This window comes from Trachypithecus francoisi, unplaced genomic scaffold (genome assembly GCF_009764315.1).
Source record: "Trachypithecus francoisi isolate TF-2019V2 unplaced genomic scaffold, Tfra_2.0 Lachesis_group7, whole genome shotgun sequence".
Taxonomy (NCBI): domain Eukaryota; kingdom Metazoa; phylum Chordata; class Mammalia; order Primates; family Cercopithecidae; genus Trachypithecus; species Trachypithecus francoisi.
In genome coordinates, this window is record NW_022681472.1 from 93,505,060 (window position 1) to 93,529,302 (window position 24,243).

Consider the following 24,243-nt stretch of genomic DNA (forward strand, 5'->3'; position numbering starts at 1 on the left):
AGCCTCCTTTTAGACCAGAGAAAAGGGAAAGTCCTTTAAACTGTGCTTGCAACCAAGAATTAAACTGTGCTTGCAACCAAGAGCCCTTCAGGTGACTTTAAAGGGCCTTTGGCACTCAAATGGTTCTTAGAACATATCCATGTAGACCCCTGGGAGAGAGGAGGATACCTGAGTTGACCATTGAGCAGGAGACTGACACTCAGTAGAAACTTCACGTATGGCATAATGAGGTGGATAATTCAAGTTTTTTTCTTTTTCTTTTTTTTTTTTTTTTTTGAGGTGGAGTCTCACTCTGTCGCCCAGGCTGGAGTGCAGTGGCTGGATCTCAGCTCACTGCAAGCTCCGCCTCCCGGGTTTACGCCATTCTCCTGCCTCAGCCTCCTGAGTAGCTGGGACTACAGGCGCCCGCCACCTCACCCGGCTAGTTTTTGTATTTTTAGTAGAGACGGGTTTCACCGTGTTAGCCGGGATGGTCTCGATCTCCTGACCTCGTGATCCGCCCGTCTCGGCCTCCCAAAGTGCTGGGATTACAGGCTTGAGCCACCGCGCCCAGCCGATAATTCAAGTTTTACTTGGGAGAAGGGACATGAAGAAGAAAAATGCCACAGGTCCCCTCCAATGTCCAAGGCCTTCAGTGCTGTACAACAGAGTTCAGACATGCCTGCTTGTTCATTTGTTTAATTAAGCATGCATGCATGCCCACAGACACATATGCACACAACTATGCATGCCCACAGACATGTCAGCACACAAACATGTATGCCCGCAAACACATGTGTAAACAGCTATGCATACCTAAACACATGTGCATCCAAACATGGATGTGCAAATCCAATGGCCACAGCTGTGTGCTAGGTATAGTGAATTCAGAACTGAATATAATGAGGTCTATATATTGATATATCACTGACATTTTCTTCCTTACATTCCATGCTGCAATAGAAGTACATTGATTCTTAAAATATGAATTTATTTATTTATTTATTCTTTAAAAACTTGCCCCATGAGGAATAGTTGAAGAAACTGAGGCACTTAGAGCTTGAAAGATTTGGAGTCCTGATGAAGTTCAAAGGAAAATCCAGAACTAAGGGCTGGAAGATAGAAGGTGGCTGTCCCACTGTTGCATGGCTTTCTGAACACAGAGCTGTTCAATGGGGGAATTGGCTCTCATAAAGCCTTGGGTTTCCCAGCTCTAGAGACGTGCAGGCAGGAAGACACATGCAGACACTGCTATACACTATAGCTGCCAAGAACAGCCAAACCCAGGCAAAGACACTCTGATCTCAGCTTCTTAGGCACAGAGCTTGACCTCCAGGCCACACGTGGATCTTAAAAGGGCCTCAGGACCATGAAAGTCTCCAGAGCTAACTCCATCCCACCTCTGGTCTCTGTTGACAGCCATGGATAGCTGAACTGAAGCTGCAGGAACCGTCTTCACCTCCTACACTGAGCCACAGCCAACATGGTAAAATGAATGTGACGAACTTTGGCTTATCATACTCTGCTTTCACCAGCCAGTACCCAACGGGAAGATACTGCCCTGGCCAGGTATCTTCTACCACACAAGCACCCCACGTTCTTCCTTGCCCTTAACCAAGTCCACCACCATTCCATCACCTCCCAAAGGTGTCCACTGTGTCCCCTGGAACTTTCATCTCATAATCAGAAAATGCCTCCAAATATTTTTGCATGTCCCTGCCTGAGATAAAGAAAACCTGCATTCCTGGAGGACTCTGGCTCCCTGCAGCCCCCTGCAGTGCACTGGTTTTGTTGTTTTCTCTTATCTGAAACACCACTGGACAGGAGGTGGGTTTGGGAGCTCCTTTCTCTCCATGGCCCTTCTAGGCCATTGCTGCCTGACTCTTTCACCCATGGCTGATCTTCAAGGCCTGTGCCATTTAGTTATACCCCATCCAGCACTTCTGGCTGCTGTGCTGATGAGAATGGGATGAGGAGGAAGGCAGAGGGAAGCTAGGGAAAGGCAGTGACAGGCATCCAGGCGAGTGAGGACAGTGGCTTACGCTGGACAGCAGCAGTGAAGATGCTGAGAAGAGCCGCAGGATTTGAGGTATCTTATGAATGTGAGCCAAAAGCATTGCCTGAGGATTAACAAAAGATAAGAAGTGTCAAGGGAGAAGACATCATGTCAAGAATGATTCTGGGGTTCAGTCCTGCGGGGCTGCCTGTAATTCTCAATGGCAAGGTGGCCAATGCAGTGCACAGATGCCCAACAGAGAATCACAGTCCAGCGTAGCCTGGCGCCAGCTCGCCTCTCCAGCAGCCATGGTGGTCTCACTTCATTTTCTGAAATAATCAGTCCCTGCCTCAAGGTCGCAGGGACTGCCCTTCCTTTGGCCTCTTTCCTCCCACCTGCACTTGGCTATCTCTCAATTAACCTTCAGGTCTCCTGTTAAATGTACTTCCTCAAAGACGCTTTTCCGAACCCTCAGTCTAAATTAGGAGTCTCTTGCCACACTTTCTATGGCCACCTGCACCTTACATCATAGCACGTATTTCAAACTAAATGACCCACTTGGAAAAGGGAGTTTGGGTTTTATACTTGTTCTCCCACTGGACTGATGCTTCGTAAGAGCAGGGACTGTTCTGTTTGGGTCATAACCATGAAAGCAGCATCCAGCACTGGGTCAGCAATGCAGTAGACAATAAATACTGTTTTGTTGTTGGATAAGTGGAGGACAAGGGTCAGAATAGTTCAGCCCAGCTCAGGAACTTTTCAACAAGCTTTCACTGAGCCCCACTCTGTGCCAGCCTGAGTGGCAAGCCTAGGAAACAGAGGAATTGATGGATGAGACCTGGCTGCAAGGCCCTGCTGTGTCACAGTGAGGTGATTAGCATAAGTGGTAGGACAAAGGAGAGCATGGGGGAGGCTCCTCAAACAGGCTCAGCCTTCAGAAAGTTTCCTGAAATAAGTGACATCTGAGCAGAGACAAAAGGCATGAGCAGGAGTTGGCGAGAGAACACTGCAAATGGAAAGAGTGCTTCTAGCAGCAGCAGGGCCATGGGCAAAGCTTGGAAGTAACAGAGTCTACGTAACTCTGGGTAATTCTAAACGGACAGGGTGGGCAGTAGACTGACTGCAAGTCAGCCACCATAATCACAGTGGAAACCCTTGTTTTGCCAGTATGGTACCCCCTAATGTATTTGTTCAAGCCCCTTTGACATGGTATATGAGGAATCTGTGATATTAACTCAGTCTCCTGTCCAACTCTATCCGAAGCCACTCACTGCCTCCAAACCACCCAGCCATGTGGCTACCACATTGGACATCCCAAAATTGAGAGGAGGGGAGAGCATCTTCTGACCTTGACTTTCAGCCATTCCTGAATTCGCCAAAGGAAAATCAGACTCTGCCTTGGAAGGGCTCCCATAACATCCTGCATGATGATCACTACTGCCTCAGTTTCTTCATCTGAGAAGGTAGATGTGGATAGGATGTGCCTGTGTTTCTGTGATTAAGTTAAATGTTTTGCAATCTATCAATCTGACAAAGGTCTAATATCCAGAGTCTACAAGGAACTTAAATAAATTTACAAGAAAAAAACAAACAACCCCATTAAAAACTGGGCAAAGGACATGAACAGACACTTCTCAAAAGAAGACATTCATGTAACCAACAAACATATGAAAACAAGCTCAACATCATTGATCATTAGAGAAACGTAAATCAAAACCATAATGAGATACCATTTCACAACAGTCAGAATGGTGATTATTAAAAAGTAAAAACAACAGGCGGTGGCAAGGTTGTGGATAGAAAGGAACACTTTTACACTGTTGGTGGGAATGTACATTAGTGCAACCATTGTGGAAGACAGTGTGGTAATTCCTCAAAGATCTACAACCAGAAATACCATTTGACCCAGCAATCCCATTACTGGGCATACAAAATATAAATCATTCTATTATAAAGGTACATGCACATGTATGTTCACAATAGCAGTTCTCAAATGCAGCACTATTCACAATAGCAAAGATGTGGAATCAACCCAAATGCCAACCAATGATAGACTGGGTAAAGAAAATGTGTTACATATATACCATGAAATACTATGCAGCCATAAAAAGGAAGGAGATCATGTCCTTTGCAGGGACATGGATGGAGCTGGAAGCTGTTATCCTCAGCAAACTAACACAGAAATAGAAAATCAAACACCACATGTTCTCACTTACAAGTGGGAGCTGAGCATGGAGAACACATGGACACAGGGAGGGGAACAACACACACTGGGGCCTGTCAGGGGGTCAGCGGTGGTGAAGGAGAGAATAGCAGGAAGAATAACTAATGAATGCTGGGCTTAATACCTAGGTGATGGGTTGATCGGCGCAGCACACCACTGTGGCACACATTTACCTATGTAACAAAGCTTCACATCCCGCACATGTACCCTGGAACTTAAAATAAATGTTGAAGAAAATAAAAAATGTATCATGTGAAATGTTCAACCGAAGGCCTGGCAGGTAGCAAGCCCTCACCAATGTCCATTATAATCACACTGTATGATAATATGTGTCTGTTTCTATCATGAGGCTTTAGAAGTCCAAGAAAAAGGTTTTGTGTTTTCACTTCTGGGTCCCTAATATCTACCACCCTGATGGGCACATAGGTATCAGTTACAGTTTGGTAAGTGAATAAATACATGGACAAAAGGAAGAATGAACGGAGGAATGAACAAAAGGAAGAATGAATGAATGAATGAATGAATGAATGCAGGTCTGAGTAGGACAGTGTCTTTCCCAGGAGGACTTGGCTCCTCACTTGGGGAATGGGACTTGACAGAATGTCTCAGTAACATCATGTCCTAATCCACCTAGGTCATGGGTCTCGATGCTTTCTAAATGAAAGACTAGAAATGGAGCTCTGTACTTCACAACACAAATCATCCCTTCCTGTGGTATCAATGATCCATGAGCCTGTGATTGGCTCAGCCTCAAAGCGAGAGAACAAAAGAGATGGCAATGCTTATAGAAGTCTGGGATCCTTCAATCCAGCATCATAACCTATGGCATTGAGGCTTAAAAGTCCCACAGGTCATCTCTGCATGAGCATAGTGCATGGAAACCCAAGCTTCAGAAAGATCACAAGAAGGAAATAGCCAAAAGGAACGGTGCCCAGTCAGGATTGTACACAGAGACAGCCTGCTGCTTTTATAATTAACAGCCCTCTCATAATCCCTTGAGATTTTTAATTTTTATTCTTAAGATGATACAAGTTGGAGTTATCAGTCACCTACCATCATCACTCTGCTTGCAGATCTCCAGGGGATGGAAAGTCAGGGCCTGAGTCAATCACACCTGTTCTAGGACAATCAGACTGGTAGGGATCAATATGACCTTAGAGGTTACCCAATCTGATCTAATAATGGGCAGCCAAGCTCTGTCTCAGACCAGCAGTGTTACCTCGAGTAAGTCACATCATGTTTGTGTCTCTTGGTTCCCTTACCTACAAAACAGAGGTAGAATTATAGTCCTGATTTCATGAGGTTGTTTTAAGAATTAAATGAGATAATAAATGTAAGTCTGGAAGAGTACCAAGCTCAAAGTAAACGTTCAATGAATGTTGGCTAATTCTACTATTACTATTTTTACTGTTGTTATCCCTCAAATATGTACAATGAGGTCCTCACATTCTGAGGAGAAGGCTCAAAGTTGCCCCCCATGCAACAACAATCAGACTAGCTCTTCTTTTTCCTCCTTTTTCTTTTTTTTTTTTTTTGAGATGGAATTTCACTCTTGTTGCCCAGGCTGGAGTGCAATGGCTCCATCATGGCTCACCGCAACCTCCGCCTACCAGGTTCAAGCGATTTTCCTGCCTCAGCCTCCCGAGTAGCTGGGATTACAGGCATGCAGCTAATTTTTGTATTTTTAGTAGAGACAGGTGTTCTCCATGCTGGTCAGGCTGGTCTCAAACTCCCAACCTCAGGTGATCCACCTGCCTCGGCCTCCCAAGGTGCTGAGATTACAGGCGTGAGCCACCACACCTGGCCCTTTTTCCTCTTTTACACATCGGTTTACTTTATAAAGTTCAACAGGACAAAAGAAAGTCAACACTTTATAAGCAACAATGCTTTAAGAACTGTGACTCAATCCTTCGCCACTTTCTTCCCTGGTGGTAGCTTTCCTGGACTCTCAACTAAATTAACACATCTTCTTCTGGTAAGGACACTAATGACTGCCCACAACAACCCTGTTCATTGAGGACAATTCCATTAGAAAACAGTTTCTGGTAGTGAACACTTAAAATCTACCTTCTTTTCACTCTCAGTCTTAGTTCTAGACTTAAGAGAAACTAAGAGTGAGTCCAACTGATCTTCCTGGGAGACCATTTGCGATCACAAAATTGTGCTTTCACAGCTCTGAATCCTCTCCAATTCATTTAATTAATTCTTGTAGGACGTGGTTGGGGCATAATTGGCCAGGCTTAGAGTACCCAGGTTTGTCAACATATGCCCGGTGTCCTGGACTTTAAACATGGATGGGGAAGCCCAGAGATCTGTCTGGAGCATAGAGTTGTGGCCATGCCCAGCCCTGCTCTGGCACCAGACTAGATGAGGCCAGCCAAGATGGGCAGGCAGGAGATTATCCCAAAGTCATCATTCACCATGTAACCCTAGGGTGACCAACCCATTGTAGTTTGCCTGGGACTTTCATGGTCTTAGCACTGAAAGTCTTACATTCCAGGAAACCTCCTTCAGTTCACCAGAGCTAATGCCCCTTGTGAAGTAGCAGCAACAAAAGCAAAGGATGTATGTATGTGCCTCCTCATGTCTTGACTGTTCAGGAAGGTTGGGAGCTGTTTGGGAACAGGGACCCAGAACGTGTGTTTTGGAAGGGAAACTCCATGCCTTCGGAGAAAGAATGTAGACTTGGAAGTCAGACAGACCTGGAACAGGATCCTGCACCTGTCACAGAGTACTCTGCATGATTTCGAGTATGTTACTTTGCTTTACTCTTTGTTGAAGGCTGTTTGCTCATGTGTGAAATGGAACAGATAGTATCTGCTTTTTCAGGATAATTAAATGAAATGATGTAGATAAAATGTCTAGCACAATCCCTAGGATACAGCAGGATATAGCAGGGATTAAGGAAGGCTGGTTCTTTCTTTTTAATTTTTTCTTTCTTAAATTCTCCAACATTTGACATAGGGCTGGCCACAATTGACATATTTGACACATGTATGAGGACAGATAAAATAGATTAATGAATGAGTGAATGAATGAATGAATGAATGAATACATATGTGTGAGGATGGATGGACAGACAAACTCTCAATAGAGGTAGGATTTCATTTGTGTCTTCATCTGAGAAGTTTCCTCATTCTCCTGATATTTCAAAGATGAAAACTAGAATATGCTACATGAAGTGTTTCATGTAAATAACAAAACATGCCATCCCGTTACTTCACCTAAGTCAACATTCCTATGTCATTATTCAAAAGGAGGCTGACACACAAGGGCACAAGGCAATCAACCATTCCAACCCTCTAATCAAATCCAGCTTAGGACAATTTTGCAAATCAATCCTTTTGATGCATAAAAGGAGGTGGCTTGGGGAAAATAGCCATTCTCCAAGAGATGCTCACTGGGGCACTAGAATCAGGAACTGTAAACAGGTTTTCTTCAACACACACACACACACACACACATATCTATGACACACATGGAGAAATATTGCTGTGTAAAAATCCCAAGAGAGAGATACTGCAGGCTGTATCTGAGGGACTAATGTTTCATTGAATACACTGGAATATTTGGTTGTGAAAGAGAAAAGGCCTTGATTAGGAATCAGAACACTGAGATTCTGAGAGGATTCTTCCACCTCCCAGCTGTTTATCTATTGAAGGCAAAGCTTCCTTTTCCTATGCCCTGTTTTCTTATTTATACATTAAGGAAACTGAGCTGTGTGACATATAAGCTAATTCCCAGAACTTCCACATTTTATGCCTGTATACTTGTCATTCCTGTCTCCTTGTATACCTTGTGGTGCCTACTCACCACCAGATAATGGCCATGGTCTTCATATCTAATGTCTTTGTCATATAACTTGCTTACCTCCCAAAGTCATCATTCACCATGTAACCCTGAGTGACCAACTCAATGCAGTTTGCCTGGGACTTTTGTGGTCTTAGCCCTGAAAGTCTTACATTCCAGGAAACCCTCTTCAGTCCTGACAAAATCCACACAGAATCTACCCAAAATTTTGTGACTTCACATATAAGGCATGCCTTTTAATGCTTTTCCACATTGTGTTCCCTCTACACAAAACTAGCAGATGCCACCTGTACAGGCTGAATTGTGTCCCCTTCAAAAAGATATGCTCAAGTCCCAACTCCTAGTACCTCAGAATGTGGCACTGTTTAAAAACAGGGTCTTTACAGAGTCTAAGAAAGCCCAATAGAGTTAAAACAAGACCATTAGGGTGGTCCCTGATCCAATATAACTGGAGTCCTTATAAAAGGGGAAGTTTGGACACAGAGGCAGACATGCAGAGGGAAGATCCTGTGAAGAGACACAGGTAGAACACTATGTGAAGGTGGAGGCAGAAACTGTAGTAATGCACTGAAAAGCTAAGGCACATCAGAGATTAACAGAAAAACCACCAGAAGCCAGGATAAAGGCATGGAACAGACCCCTGCAGTCCTGAGAAAGAAGAATGTTGCTTACACCTTGATTCAGACTTCTAGACTCAAGAACTGTGACACAACACATTTCTGTTGCTTCATATGCCCGGTTTTGGGTACTTTGTAACAGCAACCCTGGAAAACCAAGACACCACCAATTCCTACATGCTTAGGGCAGATTTTTTTTTTTTTTTTTTTTTTTTTTTTTTTGATGGACTCTCACTCTGTTGCTCAGGCTGGAGTACAGTGGTGCAATCTCAGCTCATTGCAACTTCCACCTCCCAGGTTCAAGCAATTTTCCTGCCTCAGCCTCCCCAGTAGCTGGGACTACAGGCATGCACTACCATGCCCAACTCATTTTTGTATTTTTTGTAGAGAAAGGGTTTTACCACGTTGAATAGGCTGGTCTTAAACCCCTCACCTCAGGTGATCTGCCCTCCTCAGACTCCTAAAGTGCTGGGATTACAGGTGTGAGCCACCGCATATGACCAGATTATGTTTTATTAACTAAGTACCTTTCCGACTGATCCTGTATGGAACCTTGGAAACATTGATATAATGTTCTTTGCATAACATTCTAGATCTAGAAGGGGCCACATGAAGGCTGGTTGATTACATACATTAGGAAACCATTGGCACCCAGACAGTGTTTAAACCCATGAAACAGTTTCACCTAGGCAATGAAGCTTTGCTAATTTGATGGTTTGAAGGCCAAGATTTTTACTGGGATGCATTTTAATAACAGGTAGGGGGTTATGTTGCTTTAAATATCAAATCTGAATGATAAATGTGTGAGGTGATGTGTATCCCAATTACTTCAATTTGATCATTATACATTGTATGCATGTATCAAAATATCAGATGTACCCCACAGATGTGTACAACTGTTTAAAATAAACATCACATCGTAAACATTATAAATAAACAAAAAATACCAAGAATCATGCACAGTCTTATACTTAGTGGCTGTTTTCCCCTTGTATTCAGTAAATACAACTTGGCTGATGGTCCTTGGGCTCCTCCTGGGAGCCAGGCATCCGTTCATCTTCTCTCCTTTCACTCTCCCTGGCCCTCTGTCTCTAAACACTTGAGTCTGAAGATTCATCTCAGTTAGGGTGGAGAGAGACAGAAAGAAATCCCATTTTGGCATCCATACCTATGTCTTACACTTATTGTTCAATCTGTTTTCCTCAATGCCCCCCACAAGGAGAGCATTAGGAATGTTCCCAGCTACAAATAAAGTACATTGGTTCCATTCCATTCCTGTTTCTTATGGTTCTATAGCTTCCTAGTTCACGGGAAGACAGAAATCAGGAGTGAGACTTACATTTTATGTAAACCTAACCCCAATGTCTCAGAAACTACTCATCAATAGTATTTGGAGTGCAGTAGGAACTCTGTCACAGTGCTCAGAACATGTCTCCTTCATCAACATCCAGCTCACATAAGACACCTCATCCAATAAATGTGAATTAAAATAGGTGAGTGCCAACTATGTTCTAGGCAGGCAATGCCTCTCCCTGCTACAATCCGCTCTTCAAACTTCAGCCAAACGAGATTCTGACCCATATCTGATCACATCACTCCCCTACTTAACACATTCCACATTGGCACCTTCTGTATCATTCCTAGGAGAGAAAGTCCAAACTCCTAGGCATGCTTTTCTACCTCCTCTAGGAAGCCTTCTCTGTCTCCCACCACATTGAGTAGTAAAACCTGGTTTATATGTCAGCTTCCCCAAGTGTATGGTGAGATTTTCCTCTCAGGATCAGTTCTCATCCACATTTGTACACAAGGCTCTCTGGCTGCTGCTCTCATCATACAGACAAATTATTTTGGTAAAGCTATTCTTGACCCCGAGCCGAAATCAGGATGCTTTATTGGTTCTCATACCCTTGATTCCTCTGCAACAGTTAGCCTTTGGATGCTCCCGCCTTCTGGCTCTCACCTTTCTTTGATTCTTTAAATTCTTTGTCCTGATTTTCCTTGCACCTCTCCAATGGCTCTAGCTGAGACTCTTTTGCAAGTGTCTTCACCTTCAAATATACTTAAATTGTGAATTTTCTCTTTAGAGTCTGGTCTTACCAACAAAACAAAATTCAGACTTCATAATACTGGCTCTAGAGACAAACAGCTATGAATCCAAACCCTGACTATCATAAGGTGGCCAAGTGACCTTAGGCCTCAGTGTACCTATCTGTGAAATAATACCTATCTCAAAGGTCTATCGATGGCACCAAGTGAGGTGACAGAGTAAAACTTCCTGGCACAGTCTGAGCTCATACACCTGTGCTAGTGTCGTATGATCACTGAGTGATTTCAGCCAAGCTCAATTATGGCTATGAGCTGATGAATCCCAGCCCAGATTCCCACCTAGCCTCTGCATCAGATACCCCATTGCCTTTAGACCTATGAACTCACATCAACTCCTCTTGCTGCCTGATCCTCTTCTCCTTCAGCTTTATTGACTAATTCACCCAAGGGATCCTCTTACCATCACTGCGACTTTTCCCTTCCCCTCAACACAGTACAAAAGCACCAATTCTTTTCATTCCATTACCTCAGCAGTCCTCAATGATTCTCCTTCTGAGCTACCTTCACCTTTTCAATAATTTCTCCCCACCCCAGCTGTCATCCTGTTTGATTCTAACATGTCATTTCTATTACTTATACAATCAAGCAACTCCCTTACTCAAATTGTTTCGCAGTCTTCCTTTATCTACAGGTGCAATCCCAGCTCCAGAAGGGGACACACACACCCTTCATGATCCATCTCCCTGGAATCCGGCTAGCCGCATCCCTCCCACTCTATCAAAAACAAAACAAAACAAAACACTTGTATGCAGTACTCTTGAAAACTCTAGCACTACCCGGAGATGACATGCCCTTTTCCATTTCTGTACCTTTGTGCATACTTTCTCAATGCCTGAGACCCGAGACCCACTTCTAGCCTTTATCTGGCTTGTGAATGCCCTCTCTTCCAAGTAACCCATCCTGATACCTGCTGGGTGGGTGTTTTGGGAGTTCTCTGTCCTCCATCAACACCTTGTCCATGTTTAACTTCCATTTCTGACATCACTTTCTTGACTTCCACCTGTCTCTCTTACACTACAGTAGGAGCAACTTGAGTTCACAATTGTGTCTTTCTCATTGCTCTGCCCAGAATTCTTCGGATAGAGCCAACAAGAGCAAGAGCTCAAGGTCTCCTAAATGAGCAAACTGATGACAGACTGTAAATCAATAAACGAAGGAAAAGGACCCTGAGGTTTATCTTTCAAGGGAGGATTTATATGAAAATGCCATGGGAGGAAACATCACACATTCCCTTTTGAGAAGGAAAACATCAGCAAGAAGGGAGTGAGCCAAAGGGGGCTCTTTTCTCATTCACTTGCTTTTAAGGAATGAGAAAAGGGGGGCCATGATCAGTTCTGAGGACTCTATTTGGAGAAGAAACTTTTATTAAGGAAATGTGAGTACATTTGGCTAAGAAAGTATCTCTCACATCTGTCAGTCATTGGCTGGAAGGATTCAGTTCTCAAAACCTACGTTATCTTCTCGTTATTCAAGGAAGAGACACTGGCAGGTGCCAAGCAGCGAGAAAGGGAAGTCTGAGTATAATTTCGTCCTGAGAGTACTGCTCTATAATTTCACTGTTTGCAGCAGTGCACAGCATTTAAGAAATAGGGGGAGAAAGACATCACAACATTTGAATGCCCTTGTCTGAGCCAAATAAAACAAAATGTGCACTGTGGCACTATGGTATGAATGTGTCCCCTCTAAACTGTATGTTAAAACCTAATGCCCTCCTAACGATGTTAAGAGGTGAGGCCCTTTGGAACGTGATTAAGTAATCAGGGCTTTGTCCTCATGAGTGGATTAGTGACTTATAAAAGGCCTGGAAGGAACTAGCTTAACCTTTTTCTCCCTTCTACTTTCTACCATGTGACAAGGCAGCATTTGCCCCTTCCATCATGTAAGGACACAGCACAGGAGCCCTCACCAGGCATCAAATGCTGGTGTCTTGAATTTGGACTTCCCAGTCTCCAGAACTGTGAGAAAATAAGTGTATGCCATTTGCAAATTACCCAGTTTCAGGCATTTTGTTACAGCAGCACAAAAGGACTAAAACAGTGTGTTGGGGATGAGGGGGAGGGGAGAGACAGAAAGGGAAATAGAGAGAGAAAGAAAAAGAGAGTGAGCAAGCAAGAGAAAACAGAGTATGTGAACGCTAGCATCTCAGCATCGAAGAATGAATTATTTCATGTGGCCACTTGCAGAATGTTCAAAACCAGGGCAGATATTGCACCCATGTGAGCCTCTATTTCCTCTATGATTTAGGGATAATACAATATTTCTTGTAGAACTGTGAGAATTACATGAGGTTATTTGTAATAATACAGAGTTTTAAATTTTTTCTTCTCCAAATAATTCTGGTTAACTCCATTGGGTTGAGACATAAAAGACACTTTCGCCCAATGATGGTGAAGTGATTTTTTTTCAAGTAAAACAACAAATTTTACTTGTTTTGAGAACACAAAATATGATGGTGAAAGTGAAGATTTGCCTGCTTTGAGGAAGAACATCAGAACAGCCTTGCAATGGTGTCTTCCGTTTTTCCAAAAGTTTCTAAACAGTAACTCAGCTACTTGAGTGTCAATGGCTGGGGTCTGCGGAGCTGTGGAAAACCTTACATCAGCTGGATGGAAGATTTGTAGACTTTTTCTGTTTACAAAACCTCCTCTCACTTAAAAAGTGCACATCCATTACCTAATACCATGAAGTTTCTTAATCTATGTTTAATTCCTCTAAACTTTGCGAAATGTATTTTGCAGAGGTTTTAGAAGGGGTGGAGTAGAAGAGATTTGGGAGTATATGAGGACAGTTAAGTCAAGATCATTTCCTCCCTCACCTTGTTCAATGATAAAAGAGTTTGATCAAACAGTATTTAACCTGGTCTACAAAGCAAGACAAGCAGCAAGAAGTATTCTTTTTTTTAAAATTTTTTATTATACTTTAAGTTCTAGGGTACATGTGCATAACGTGCAGGTTTGTTACATATGTATACTTGTGCCATGTTGGTGTGCTGCACCCATCAACTCGTCAGCACCCATCAATTCATCACTTATATCAGGTATAACTCCCAATGCAATCCTTCCCCCCTCCCCCCTCCCCATGATAGGCCCCGGTGTGTGATGTTCCCCTTCCCAAGTCCAAGTGATCTCATTGTTCAGTTCCCACCTATGAGTGAGAACATGCAGTGTTTGGTTTTCTGTTCTTGTGATAGTTTGCTAAGAATGATGGTTTCCAGCTGCATCCATGTCCCTACAAAGGACGCAAACTCATCCTTTTTTATGGCTGCATAGTATTCCATGGTGTATATGTGCCACATTTTCTTAATCCAGTCTGTCACTGATGGACATTTGGGTTGATTCCAAGTCTTTGCTATTGTGAATAGTGCCGCAATAAACATACGTGTGCATGTGTCTTTATAGCAGCACGATTTATAATCCTTTGGGTATATACCCAGTAGTGGGATGGCTGGGTCATATGGTACATCTAGTTCTAGATCCTTGAGGAATTGCCATACTGTTTTCCATAATGATTGAACTAGTTTACAATCCCACCAACAGTGTAAAAGTGTTCCTATTTCTCCACATCCTCTCCAACACCTGTTGTTTCCTGACTTTTTAATGATTGCCATTCTAACTGGTGTGAGATGGTATCTCATTGTGGTTTTGATTTGCATTTCTCTGATGGCGAGTGATGATGAGCATTTTTTCATGTGTCTGTTGGCTGTATGAATGTCTTCTTTTGAGAAATGTCTGTTCATATCCTTTGCCCACTTTTTGATGGGATTGTTTGTTTTTTTCTTGTATATTTGTTTGAGTTCTTTGTAGATTCTGGATATTAGCCCTTTGTCGGATGAGTAGATTGCAAAAATTTTCTCCCATTCTGTAGGTTGCCTGTTCACTCTGATGGTAGTTTCTTTTGCTGTGCAGAAGCTCTTTAGTTTAATTAGATCCCATGTGTCAATTTTGGCTTTTGCTGCTGTTGCTTTTGGTGTTTTAGACATGAAGTCCTTGCCCATGCCTATGTCCTGAATGGTATTGCCTAGGTTTTCTTCTAGGGTTTTTATGGTATTAGGTCTAACATTTAAGTCTCTAATCCATCTTGAATTAATTTTCGTATAAGGAGTAAGGAAAGGATCCAGTTTCAGCTTTCTACTTATGGCTAGCCAATTTTCCCAGCACCATTTATTAAATAGGGAATCCCTTCCCCATTTCTTGTTTCTCTCGGGTTTGTCAAAGATCAGATGGCTGTAGATGTGTGGTATTATTTCTGAGGACTCTGTTCTGTTCCATTGGTCTATATCTCTGTTTTGGTACAAGTACCATGCTGTTTTGGTTACTGTAGCCTTGTAGTATAGTTTGAAGTCAGATAGCGTGATGCCTCCAGCTTTGTTCATGCTAAAAACACTCAATAAATTCGGTATTGATGGAACGTACCTCAAAATAATAAGAGCTATTTATGACAAACCCACAGCTAATATCATACTGAATGGGCAAAAACTGGAAAAATTCCCTTTGAAAACTGGCACAAGACAGGGATGCCCTCTCTCACCACTCCTATTCAACATAGTCTTAGAAGTTCTGGCTAGGGCAATCAGGCAAGAGAAAGAAATCAAGGGTATTCAGTTAGGAAAAGAAGAAGTCAAATTGTCCCTGTTTGCCGATGACATGATTGTATATTTAGAAAACCCCATCGTCTCAGCCCAAAATCTCCTTAAGCTGATAAGCAACTTCAGCAAAGTCTCAGGATACAAAATTAATGTGCAAAAATCACAAGCATTCTTATACACCAGTAACAGATGAACAGAGAGCCAAATCATGAATGAACTTCCATTCACAATTGCTTCAAAGAGAATAAAATACCTAGGAATCCAACTTACAAGGGATGTAAAGGACCTCTTCAAGGAGAACTACAAACCACTGCTCAGTGAAATAAAAGAGGACACAAACAAATGGAAGAACATACCATGCTCATGGATAGGAAGAATCAATATAGTGAAAATGGCCATACTGCCCAAGGTTATTTATAGATTCAATGCCATCCCCATCAAGCTACCAATGAGTTTCTTCACAGAATTGGAAAAAACTGCTTTAAAGTTCATATGGAACCAAAAAAGAGCCCGCATTGCCAAGACAAGCCTAAGTCAAAAGGATGTATTCATTTTTAGAGCATATTATTTATATTATCAAGAGAGCATAGTTTCCTAATAAAGAAAAAAATTACAATTTTAAATAATGAAATTATTAAAATCTGTGCTAGTGTTGCATAGCAACATGTTTTCCCCTCATTTCTAGAATGCACTTAAATGCATTTTAATATTAAAACTAAAACTATAAAACAAGTGAAATGTGCAAAAATACAGCATTGGTTAAATAAATTATAATATAATCACATGATGGAATTCTGTGTAGTTATTAATTATGTTGTAAAAATATGTAGGGTTATTTAAAATGTTTATAACATGGAAAGAGAGAAAAACAGAGAGTAACTTATATACTTTTACCCTTTTATACATTTTTGTAAAGGAAAATACATGTGAATATAAAATAGTTTGTGCCTAGAGAAAGAATATGACATTTTTCTTTGTACTTTTACTTATTTTCACAGTATACATATTTATGTAAACAGAACTATAAACATACACACATATATACGTGTGTGCAACTGAAAGTTTAAAATGAAGATATCTGAAGGAATACATTTAAAACTGCTTTTAAGCAATATTTGACAATTCATGGGGAAAAATAAAACAAGATCAGTTAAGGATCCCACTCTCTTATACCTCCTCTGGCCCAAGATCTACTCAAAAAACTTCTAGGAAAGAAACATTCTAGAGTTTAGTGTATTTTATTGACTATATTTTCCTAGTGTCCCTAGAGCTATTATTTCTTTAGAAATATGGCATTTTCACTTTGCAGATCTCAAATGTAAAGTAAAAAAGAGAAAATGTGATTTCTCCTATTGAAGCCAATAGGAATAAGCATGGCGTCCATTAGTGTTTAAACCCATTTTCATACTGCTATGAAGGAATACCCAAGACTGGGTAATTCATTTAAAAAAAAAAAAAAAAGGTTTAATGGATTCACAGCTCCACATGGCGGGCGAGGACTTACAATCATGGCAGAAGGTGAAAAAGGAGCAAAGGTACATCTTACCTGGCAGTAGGCAAGAGAGGACATGTAGGGGAACTGCCCTTTATAAAACCATCATTCTCAAGAAACTTATTCACCATCACGAGAACAGCCCAAGAAAAATCCGCCCCCATGATTCAATTACCTCCCACTAGGTTCTTCCTACAACACATGGTGATTATGAGAGCTACAATTCAAGATGAGATTTGGATGGGGACACAGCCAAACCATATCAATTAAATTTTTAAGTGGCAAGAAGAGTGCTTCCTGAGGAATTAGCTGTAATAAGCATAAAGTACCTGCATAAAATGTAGAAAGGAACAAATATTCAGAGTTTGACCAGATCAACAGTTTGTTCCAGCCCCAGCACTAACCAGCTGAGGATGTATATTTCAGAGTCTTAGTTATAATCAATGGAGTAGTCCATAGAGGGCTTAGGTCCTCTTGGCTAGTACTGTAAAACCTGGGTCTCTATTTTACTAGGTGCTTTACAAATATCACCTCGTGAACATTTAATAGATTCTGCAAAATAAATGAAGAAAGTGAGATGAAAGAATTTTAATAACTTGCCCATGGGTACTCTGCTAATAATAGAATAAATGAAATTAGAACCAGAACCAGGATATGTGTCTCTTAAATGTCTCTGATTTTTCCATCATCCTACCTTCATGGCCACATGACCTTTTACTCTACTTAAGAGACCTCAGTGAGAACCGTCAAGTACCTTTGGAGTACAGAGTTCTTTTACAGCACAAAACTAGAAAGGACCACACTGCCCAGTGGCATTCTGCTCTGCCTTTGATTCCACCAGGAAGTATCTGGGCCCTGTGGGTGGCTCTGAGCTCACCAGAGGCATTTTAAATCTCAGCAGGTCAATATCCGGTCCCCTGGAAAGAGCTTTTCTTTATATACCTGCTGAGCCTGTCCTCAGCCAGGGGTTAAGAGGATAAAAGGCTCAAAGCAGCAGGCTCATGAAGTCACAGATTAAAAGGTAAATCGAGAAAAAAAAATAGGACAGGGCAATCATTAACAGGAATGCGGATCTGTCCAAAAAATAATCCAGAATGTTCATCTACATAAGCACTTGGGTAACTGAAGTCTGTTTATTCATCATAGGAATAATGATAATAATGTCATTGTATGAAAGGGGGATATAAAATTGCTATTAAAATACTAATTATGGAATTTTAGAGAAAAAAAGACTCAGAGATGAACAAGGCTACCTATCCCTTTGTGCTAGATGAAACACTGACTGTAAGTGATCAATATCCTACATCAAACTGGCTTTAACAAAAATAAAAGGAATAGATTAGCTTGAACAACTGAAAAGTCATGGGGCTGGAATGATGTATTAAATGCATTGCTTCTGTGGTGTGTCCAAATCATACCCACCTACCATTCTGGACATTCTACCTTCACAAATGGATCATTGCCAAAGCCGTCGTAATGCTAAACTTGTCGGTTCACCTGCACGCTGACTGCCCAACTCTCTAACGGTTGCTTCTTAGTCCAGAAAGCTGAATATTCAATGGGGCTCTCAAATATTTCTAATTCCCACTCACTTTCAAAAGTGTGGGAATGAATGAAAAGGATCTCAAAATATTTTAATAAAATAAGTGGGGAAAAAAAGATTGTTTCTGACAGAACCAGACAAATCAATTAATTAATCTCTGGCAAGCAAAGATAATTGTATTTCTGAGTCTATTAAGGGACATCAGGGCTAGTTAGCTAATTTCACAGAGGAGCTGGATGTCGCTAGGCATTAGGCAGTGATGGGAAACATCAGGCAGAAACACAAGATGACATTTTCTTTCAGGAAGCACTTGACTTTCAACTTAACCATTTCCACTTTGGTAGAGAAGAGCCAGGTGAGTGTGTTCAAAGGAGATTTCAATCCTAACATTTCTGAGCCTTCACACTTTTACACTAGCTCTGATAATACTGATCGTAGGTCCTTTTTGTGAGATTGTTCTGTGGATGAGGACAGGATTTTTCAGTAAAATCATCTAAAGCCACTGGGGAGAAAATCTCCTAAATGATATTGTAAAGAAGGGGAGGAAGAAAAACAGAGGATGAATCTAAATATCAAACAATGAAAAATCTTACTTGGAAAGAAAATCAGTTTGATTTAGAGCTTTATCTGAATTAATATTTAAAACCAAATTTGAATTCATTGTCAAGGACAAATGTTAGCTCCATTTCAGCTAACAATATTAGAAATGCAGGTTCATGACCTGTAAATAGATACAAATGAGTTATGGATAAGTATACTGATGATTAACAAATATCCATGTAATGAGTTTCATAATTAATTGTTCATTAGAAAGCATTTCCTTGGGAGAAAAGAATTGCACATGAAAATAAGACCATTCCTCCTGTTTTCTCACCATTAGCACCATGCTGGAAAGCTAACACAAAGTCTCCAGAATTTCCACAGCAGAAGAATGCATAAACGGAGTTAAGATCCAGTGTCCTATTGGGGAAGAGAAGGCTTCGCAATCCGGTTATGAACGTAGAAGCCAGGGTCTCATTTTCTTTATAAAAAAGAGGCTAGCAAAGAGAGGCTGAGATTACTTGGCCTGTGCAATCTTCACTTAGCCTTAATCCCGTCATTTCCAACCTTGAAATTACCTCAGGAACTTTAGCAAGTGCTGACACCTCGGTCCTACTGCAAAGATCTTTTTACTTAATTGGTCTGGAGGATAAAAATTTCAGTTTTCCAGGAACTTCTACTACACGATGAAGGTTGAGATTTTCACAGGAACTCTTTCAGCAGAGTCCCTCAGGGAACATATTAAAACACAGTCTCCTAAGCTCCTCAACCAGAGATTCTGACTCAGTAGGTCTGAGACCAGGGCCAAGAATTTCCATGTCTTTTCTTTTTTCTTTCTTTTTTTTTTTTTTGAGACGAAGTCTCACTCTGTTGCCCAGGCAGGAGTGCAGTGGCACGATCTCGGTTCACTGCAACCTCCACCTCCACCTCCACCTCCCTGGTTCAAGCAATTCCCCTGCCTCAGCCTCCCGAGTAGCTGGGATTACAGGTGCATGCCACCACATCCAGCTAATATTTTTGTATTTTTAGTAAAGATGGGGTTTCACCATGTTGGCCAGACTGGTCTGGAACTCCTGACCTCAGGCAATCCACCCTCCTCGGCCTCCCAAAGCTGGGATTACAGGTGTGAGCCACCACGCCCAGCCAAGAATTTCCATTTTTAATGTGCTCCCAGTTGACAGGGATGCTGCTAGCCCATGAGCCACCCTTTGAGCAGCACTGATTTAAATAGAACGTTAGGAATTTGGAATCATCTTCTACTACTATCATTTAATGAAGATCCATATGACTCATCTGTAATTGAATAAATTTTGAAAGAAGAAACAGGAAGTTCAATACAATATAAGCTAGAATTTTTCTCCCTGTATGCACTAGGCCCTATGCTGGGCACTGGCAATGCAAAGTCAAATAAGATCAGATCTTTACTCTGAAGCAGCTCACATCGACAGAGAAGAAGACAAAGCAACACATTACATCTCTAACATTCCTTTTTTGCAGTTTCCTCTTCTGTAGTCTAAAAACTCTCTGGCAGTTGACACTAGCATCCCTACATCTCCAAGTATAATAAAAAAGTATGCTGCAATAAATAAATTCATAAATCCTCTCACCTCCACCCACTCCCCCACTCTTACTCTTCACTTCAACCATGAGTTGCCGTCTTTGGTCTTTCAGGTGGGCTCGGTGTTCTGATATCACAGGTCCCCTGTCGGGCTGACCCACATCGATCCTTAAAGTGACAGCTCTGTTGTTATTTCACTCCGAGACATCTGTTCTGACTCTGCCTAGAGACTGCATTCCTCCTTCTCTGTCTCTTCATAGTATCCCCAGTCTGTCTCAGTGACAAGTATCTACCATGCATATGATGGCCATTTTCTTTTTTTCCTGATTTTAAATTTTAGTTTTCTGTGGGTACATAGTAGGTATAGACATTTATGGGGCACATAAGATGTTTTAATACAGGCATGGAATGCCTAATAATCACCTCATGGAGAAGAGAGTATTCGTCTCCTCAAGCATATTTATCCTTTGTGTTATAAACAATCCAATTACCCTATTTCAGTTATTTTTAAATGTACGATTATTATTGACTATAGTCACCCTGTTGTGCTATCAAATAGTAGGACTTATTCTTTCTAACTTATTTTGTACCTATTAACCATCCCCACCTCCCTCTCACCACCCCCCACCCCCCACGCCCATATCAATTTTTTTTTTTTTTTTTAACAAAATACCATTACCCAATTTGGTGATGGTAGGGACCATTCATCTGATCATCTCCTCAAGTAGTATTGTGCATGGACTACGGTGCACATGTGATAGTCTTCACTGATGGCCATTGGTTGAGTGACCCTTTAATCTATGAGACTTTGGTCTGAATGACTTATAGTTGCTTCCACAACCTCAAGTCATCTTCTAAGATGTGAAGAAGATGTTGCAAGGTGGATAGTGCACGCTGCTTGAAGTCAGACATTCTGACCTTCTTATTTGTCAGCTGTGTGTACTTGGGCAAAAAACGTAGCTTGGGGCCTTGGTTTCTTCATGCTACAGAAGTTATACAGAGTCTTGGGGACGTTTTGAGGATAAACCGGATAATGTATAAATGGTATGACACATGGTAGGATTACTTATTATTGTTATCTAATTGGGATATACATACCCTGTAAAAGTAACTTCAAGATTTACTGAAATACTTGAAGTGATGGTCATTTTCTATGTATGTGTCAGTCTCTCTCATTAGCTGGTAAACACCTCGATGGCAGGGGCTCTACATTTCACCTTAGTGTTTCTAGAGCCGAAAACAATAGCATATGTGAACTAGTGTCCTTGGGAATTAGTAGATGACCAAATAAAGCAGGTATAGATGTGCCTTAGGAATATGGAAAAGCTAGGGATTCCAAAAATCTGGGCTGAACACAATAACTAAATGTCCATCTACAGAGAGAGTTTGGAGAGGAGGTTATATTGAGCTGGAACTTGTATAGCACAGAATTTTCAAGAGAGATGCTAGGTGGAACAGGGCCAAGAATTGTCTGATGAGTGAGAGCAAGAAGAAACTGGGAGTGTTTTAAACAGGGAAGCAAGGTGGTCATGACAATCTTTTGGGGTAGTAACTCCATCAATAGTGCTAATGACAGGTTAGAGACAAGGCTATACTTGTAGTGGTGACGATTTAGTTGGCATCAGCTAGATACAAAGAACCCTACTACCTTCTCTGCATATATTAATTAATGCCATACACTTTCAGATTCACCCATGAGACAGACTTTGTCACCACCATTTTATAGGCCATACAATGTTGGGTTGGGGGATGTTTCCAAGTCCTCAGAGCTCATAAACGGCAGAGCATGGCTTCAAATTAAGGTCTGACCTCAAAGCCCAGGGCTCCTATCAATATACAATGTGACTTCTGATCAAATGAGATGTGGACCAATGGCAACAGGACTTTGAGAAGGATGCACAGATCTTTGCCTCATTAAAGCTCAGCCTCTGTGAATGCTGCCCAGAACCCCTCCTCATATGCCTCCTTCCCTGAAACAGAAAGCTGGTCTCAGAACCATTTCCCATTCTTCTCACTGCCTGGGGTTCAGGACACCCACCAAAACCACTCAACCTCACCAAATTACATCCTTAAGTAAGTAGGGGCCATAGTACACAAGAGGCACTTGAAGCATTAAACTCAGGGTTATCCTTTCACAACTGGAGTCTAATCTTGGAGGTAGATTATTTAAATGTACATGGATTCTTAGTCTTCTATCTAGAGATGGTATCTATTTCTTCATTTTGAAGCTGGACTGGCCTTGTGACTTGCTTTGGTTGGTGGAATGTATTAGAAAAACAACTTTATGCATTCCAAGACTGAACAACAGGAGATTTTGTGTGTTTCCCCTCTTGATAGCCCAGGAACCTAGTCTGCTGGAGAATGAGAGGCCACAAGGAGAAGCACAACAGCCCAGCTGGGGGCCCCAGACCTGTGAGTGAGCCCAGTGAGATCATCCAAGTCACATCTAACTCAGTAGAACCGACCAACTGAGCCCAGTCCAAACTACTTACTCACGAGCTAAACTAAGTTGCTGTTTTTAAGCCATTAAGTTTTTAAAAAGTCTGTTATGCAACAAAAGCAAAAGGATAGATACCCCTTGTTTTTTATACTAATTTGCTCTATTAACTGGACACATAAAAAAACTCAATTTCTATTAACTTTGTTTTTTGTGTGTCAGTAACATGTCAAAAGTAGTAGCAACCATCATGAGGATATGTAGTTCATGTCTGTGTTTGGTTTCTTATATAACTATTTCACATCTTGATTATTTACAACGAGCCTTGGAGGTAAGTCTATCATGAGGGTTTATTAATATCACCCGCATGTGAAATGCCAAATTCAGACTGCATCCTCAAAAAGATAAAAGCAACTATATTTCAATTATATAAATTGATGTTTGGAAATACCAACATTATCAGTTCTTTTAAAGATCTAGGCACAAGTGTTACAATACGTGGTTTTAAAGTAACGGTCTGCATCAGTATTGAACATACTGACTCCTTTTTACCACAGCTACACAGGCAAGCTTCATTTTCCATCAATTCACTTCCCTTTAAAACTGACATATTTAATAGAAAGAGCCACTGAGAAGAGAGTAGGCAGAATGGAGTGCAGGAGGGAGGAGATGAATTAGCACTTTCTAGTCTCTGTCAATATGTGGTTTATTTTCAGATGCAATAAAGGTTTGGATTTTTGACTTGGCAGGAAAACACAATGAAAATCTTTTCCTCATTAGTATCAAATTTCCTACAATCTGACTTCCCCACCTCCACTGTCTTCCATGGAAAGAAACAAACATAGACACACACACAGATACACACACACAGAAATACAAATTGTAAAGCATACTTACCCTCTCTGAAAGAGATCCACATTATAAAATTTATGTAGCTCTACAGAAAACTCAACCGTTCCTTGTATTTCAGACATGATCTTTTTGGCTCATTACCTGAAAAACAAGAGAGAAATTAACAGCTTGAGAGCTCATCAGCCACTCAGAGAGAATCTGGCTTTTACAACAGGAAACCAATCTGACCAACAGGACCAACAGGAGTAGCATGTGTCCACTGAACGTCACCACTCAGGGTTCCTTTTATGGAAGAAGACACGGAGAGACAAAATGACTTGCCTACTGTCACAGCTTCTACCTGGAAGGGCCAGGAGGCAGACCCAGGTGTCCTAACTCCAAAGCTGAGCTGGTCCCCTGCCCTTTCCTATCTGTCAGTACCGTGGAGACAACAATATCCTGGCTAAGAGCACATCCTTCATGGCCAAAGGCACAAGAATCCCTGCTCTACCACTTTTCAGCTGT

At 41.4% G+C, this 24,243-nt stretch overlaps 1 protein-coding gene across 1 annotated transcript in view; it reads right to left on the reverse strand.

Annotated features, from left to right (window-relative positions):
• FAM135B (family with sequence similarity 135 member B) overlaps positions 1-23,883 on the reverse strand; it is a 237,297-nt gene extending 213,414 nt beyond the window's left edge. Inside the window, exon 1 of the mRNA XM_033202781.1 lies at positions 23,785-23,883. Within this exon, the coding sequence (XP_033058672.1) occupies positions 23,785-23,861 (77 nt within the window). The 5' untranslated portion in view covers positions 23,862-23,883. The remainder of the gene's footprint in view (positions 1-23,784) is intronic.
• Between the last annotated feature and the right edge of the window lie 360 nt (positions 23,884-24,243).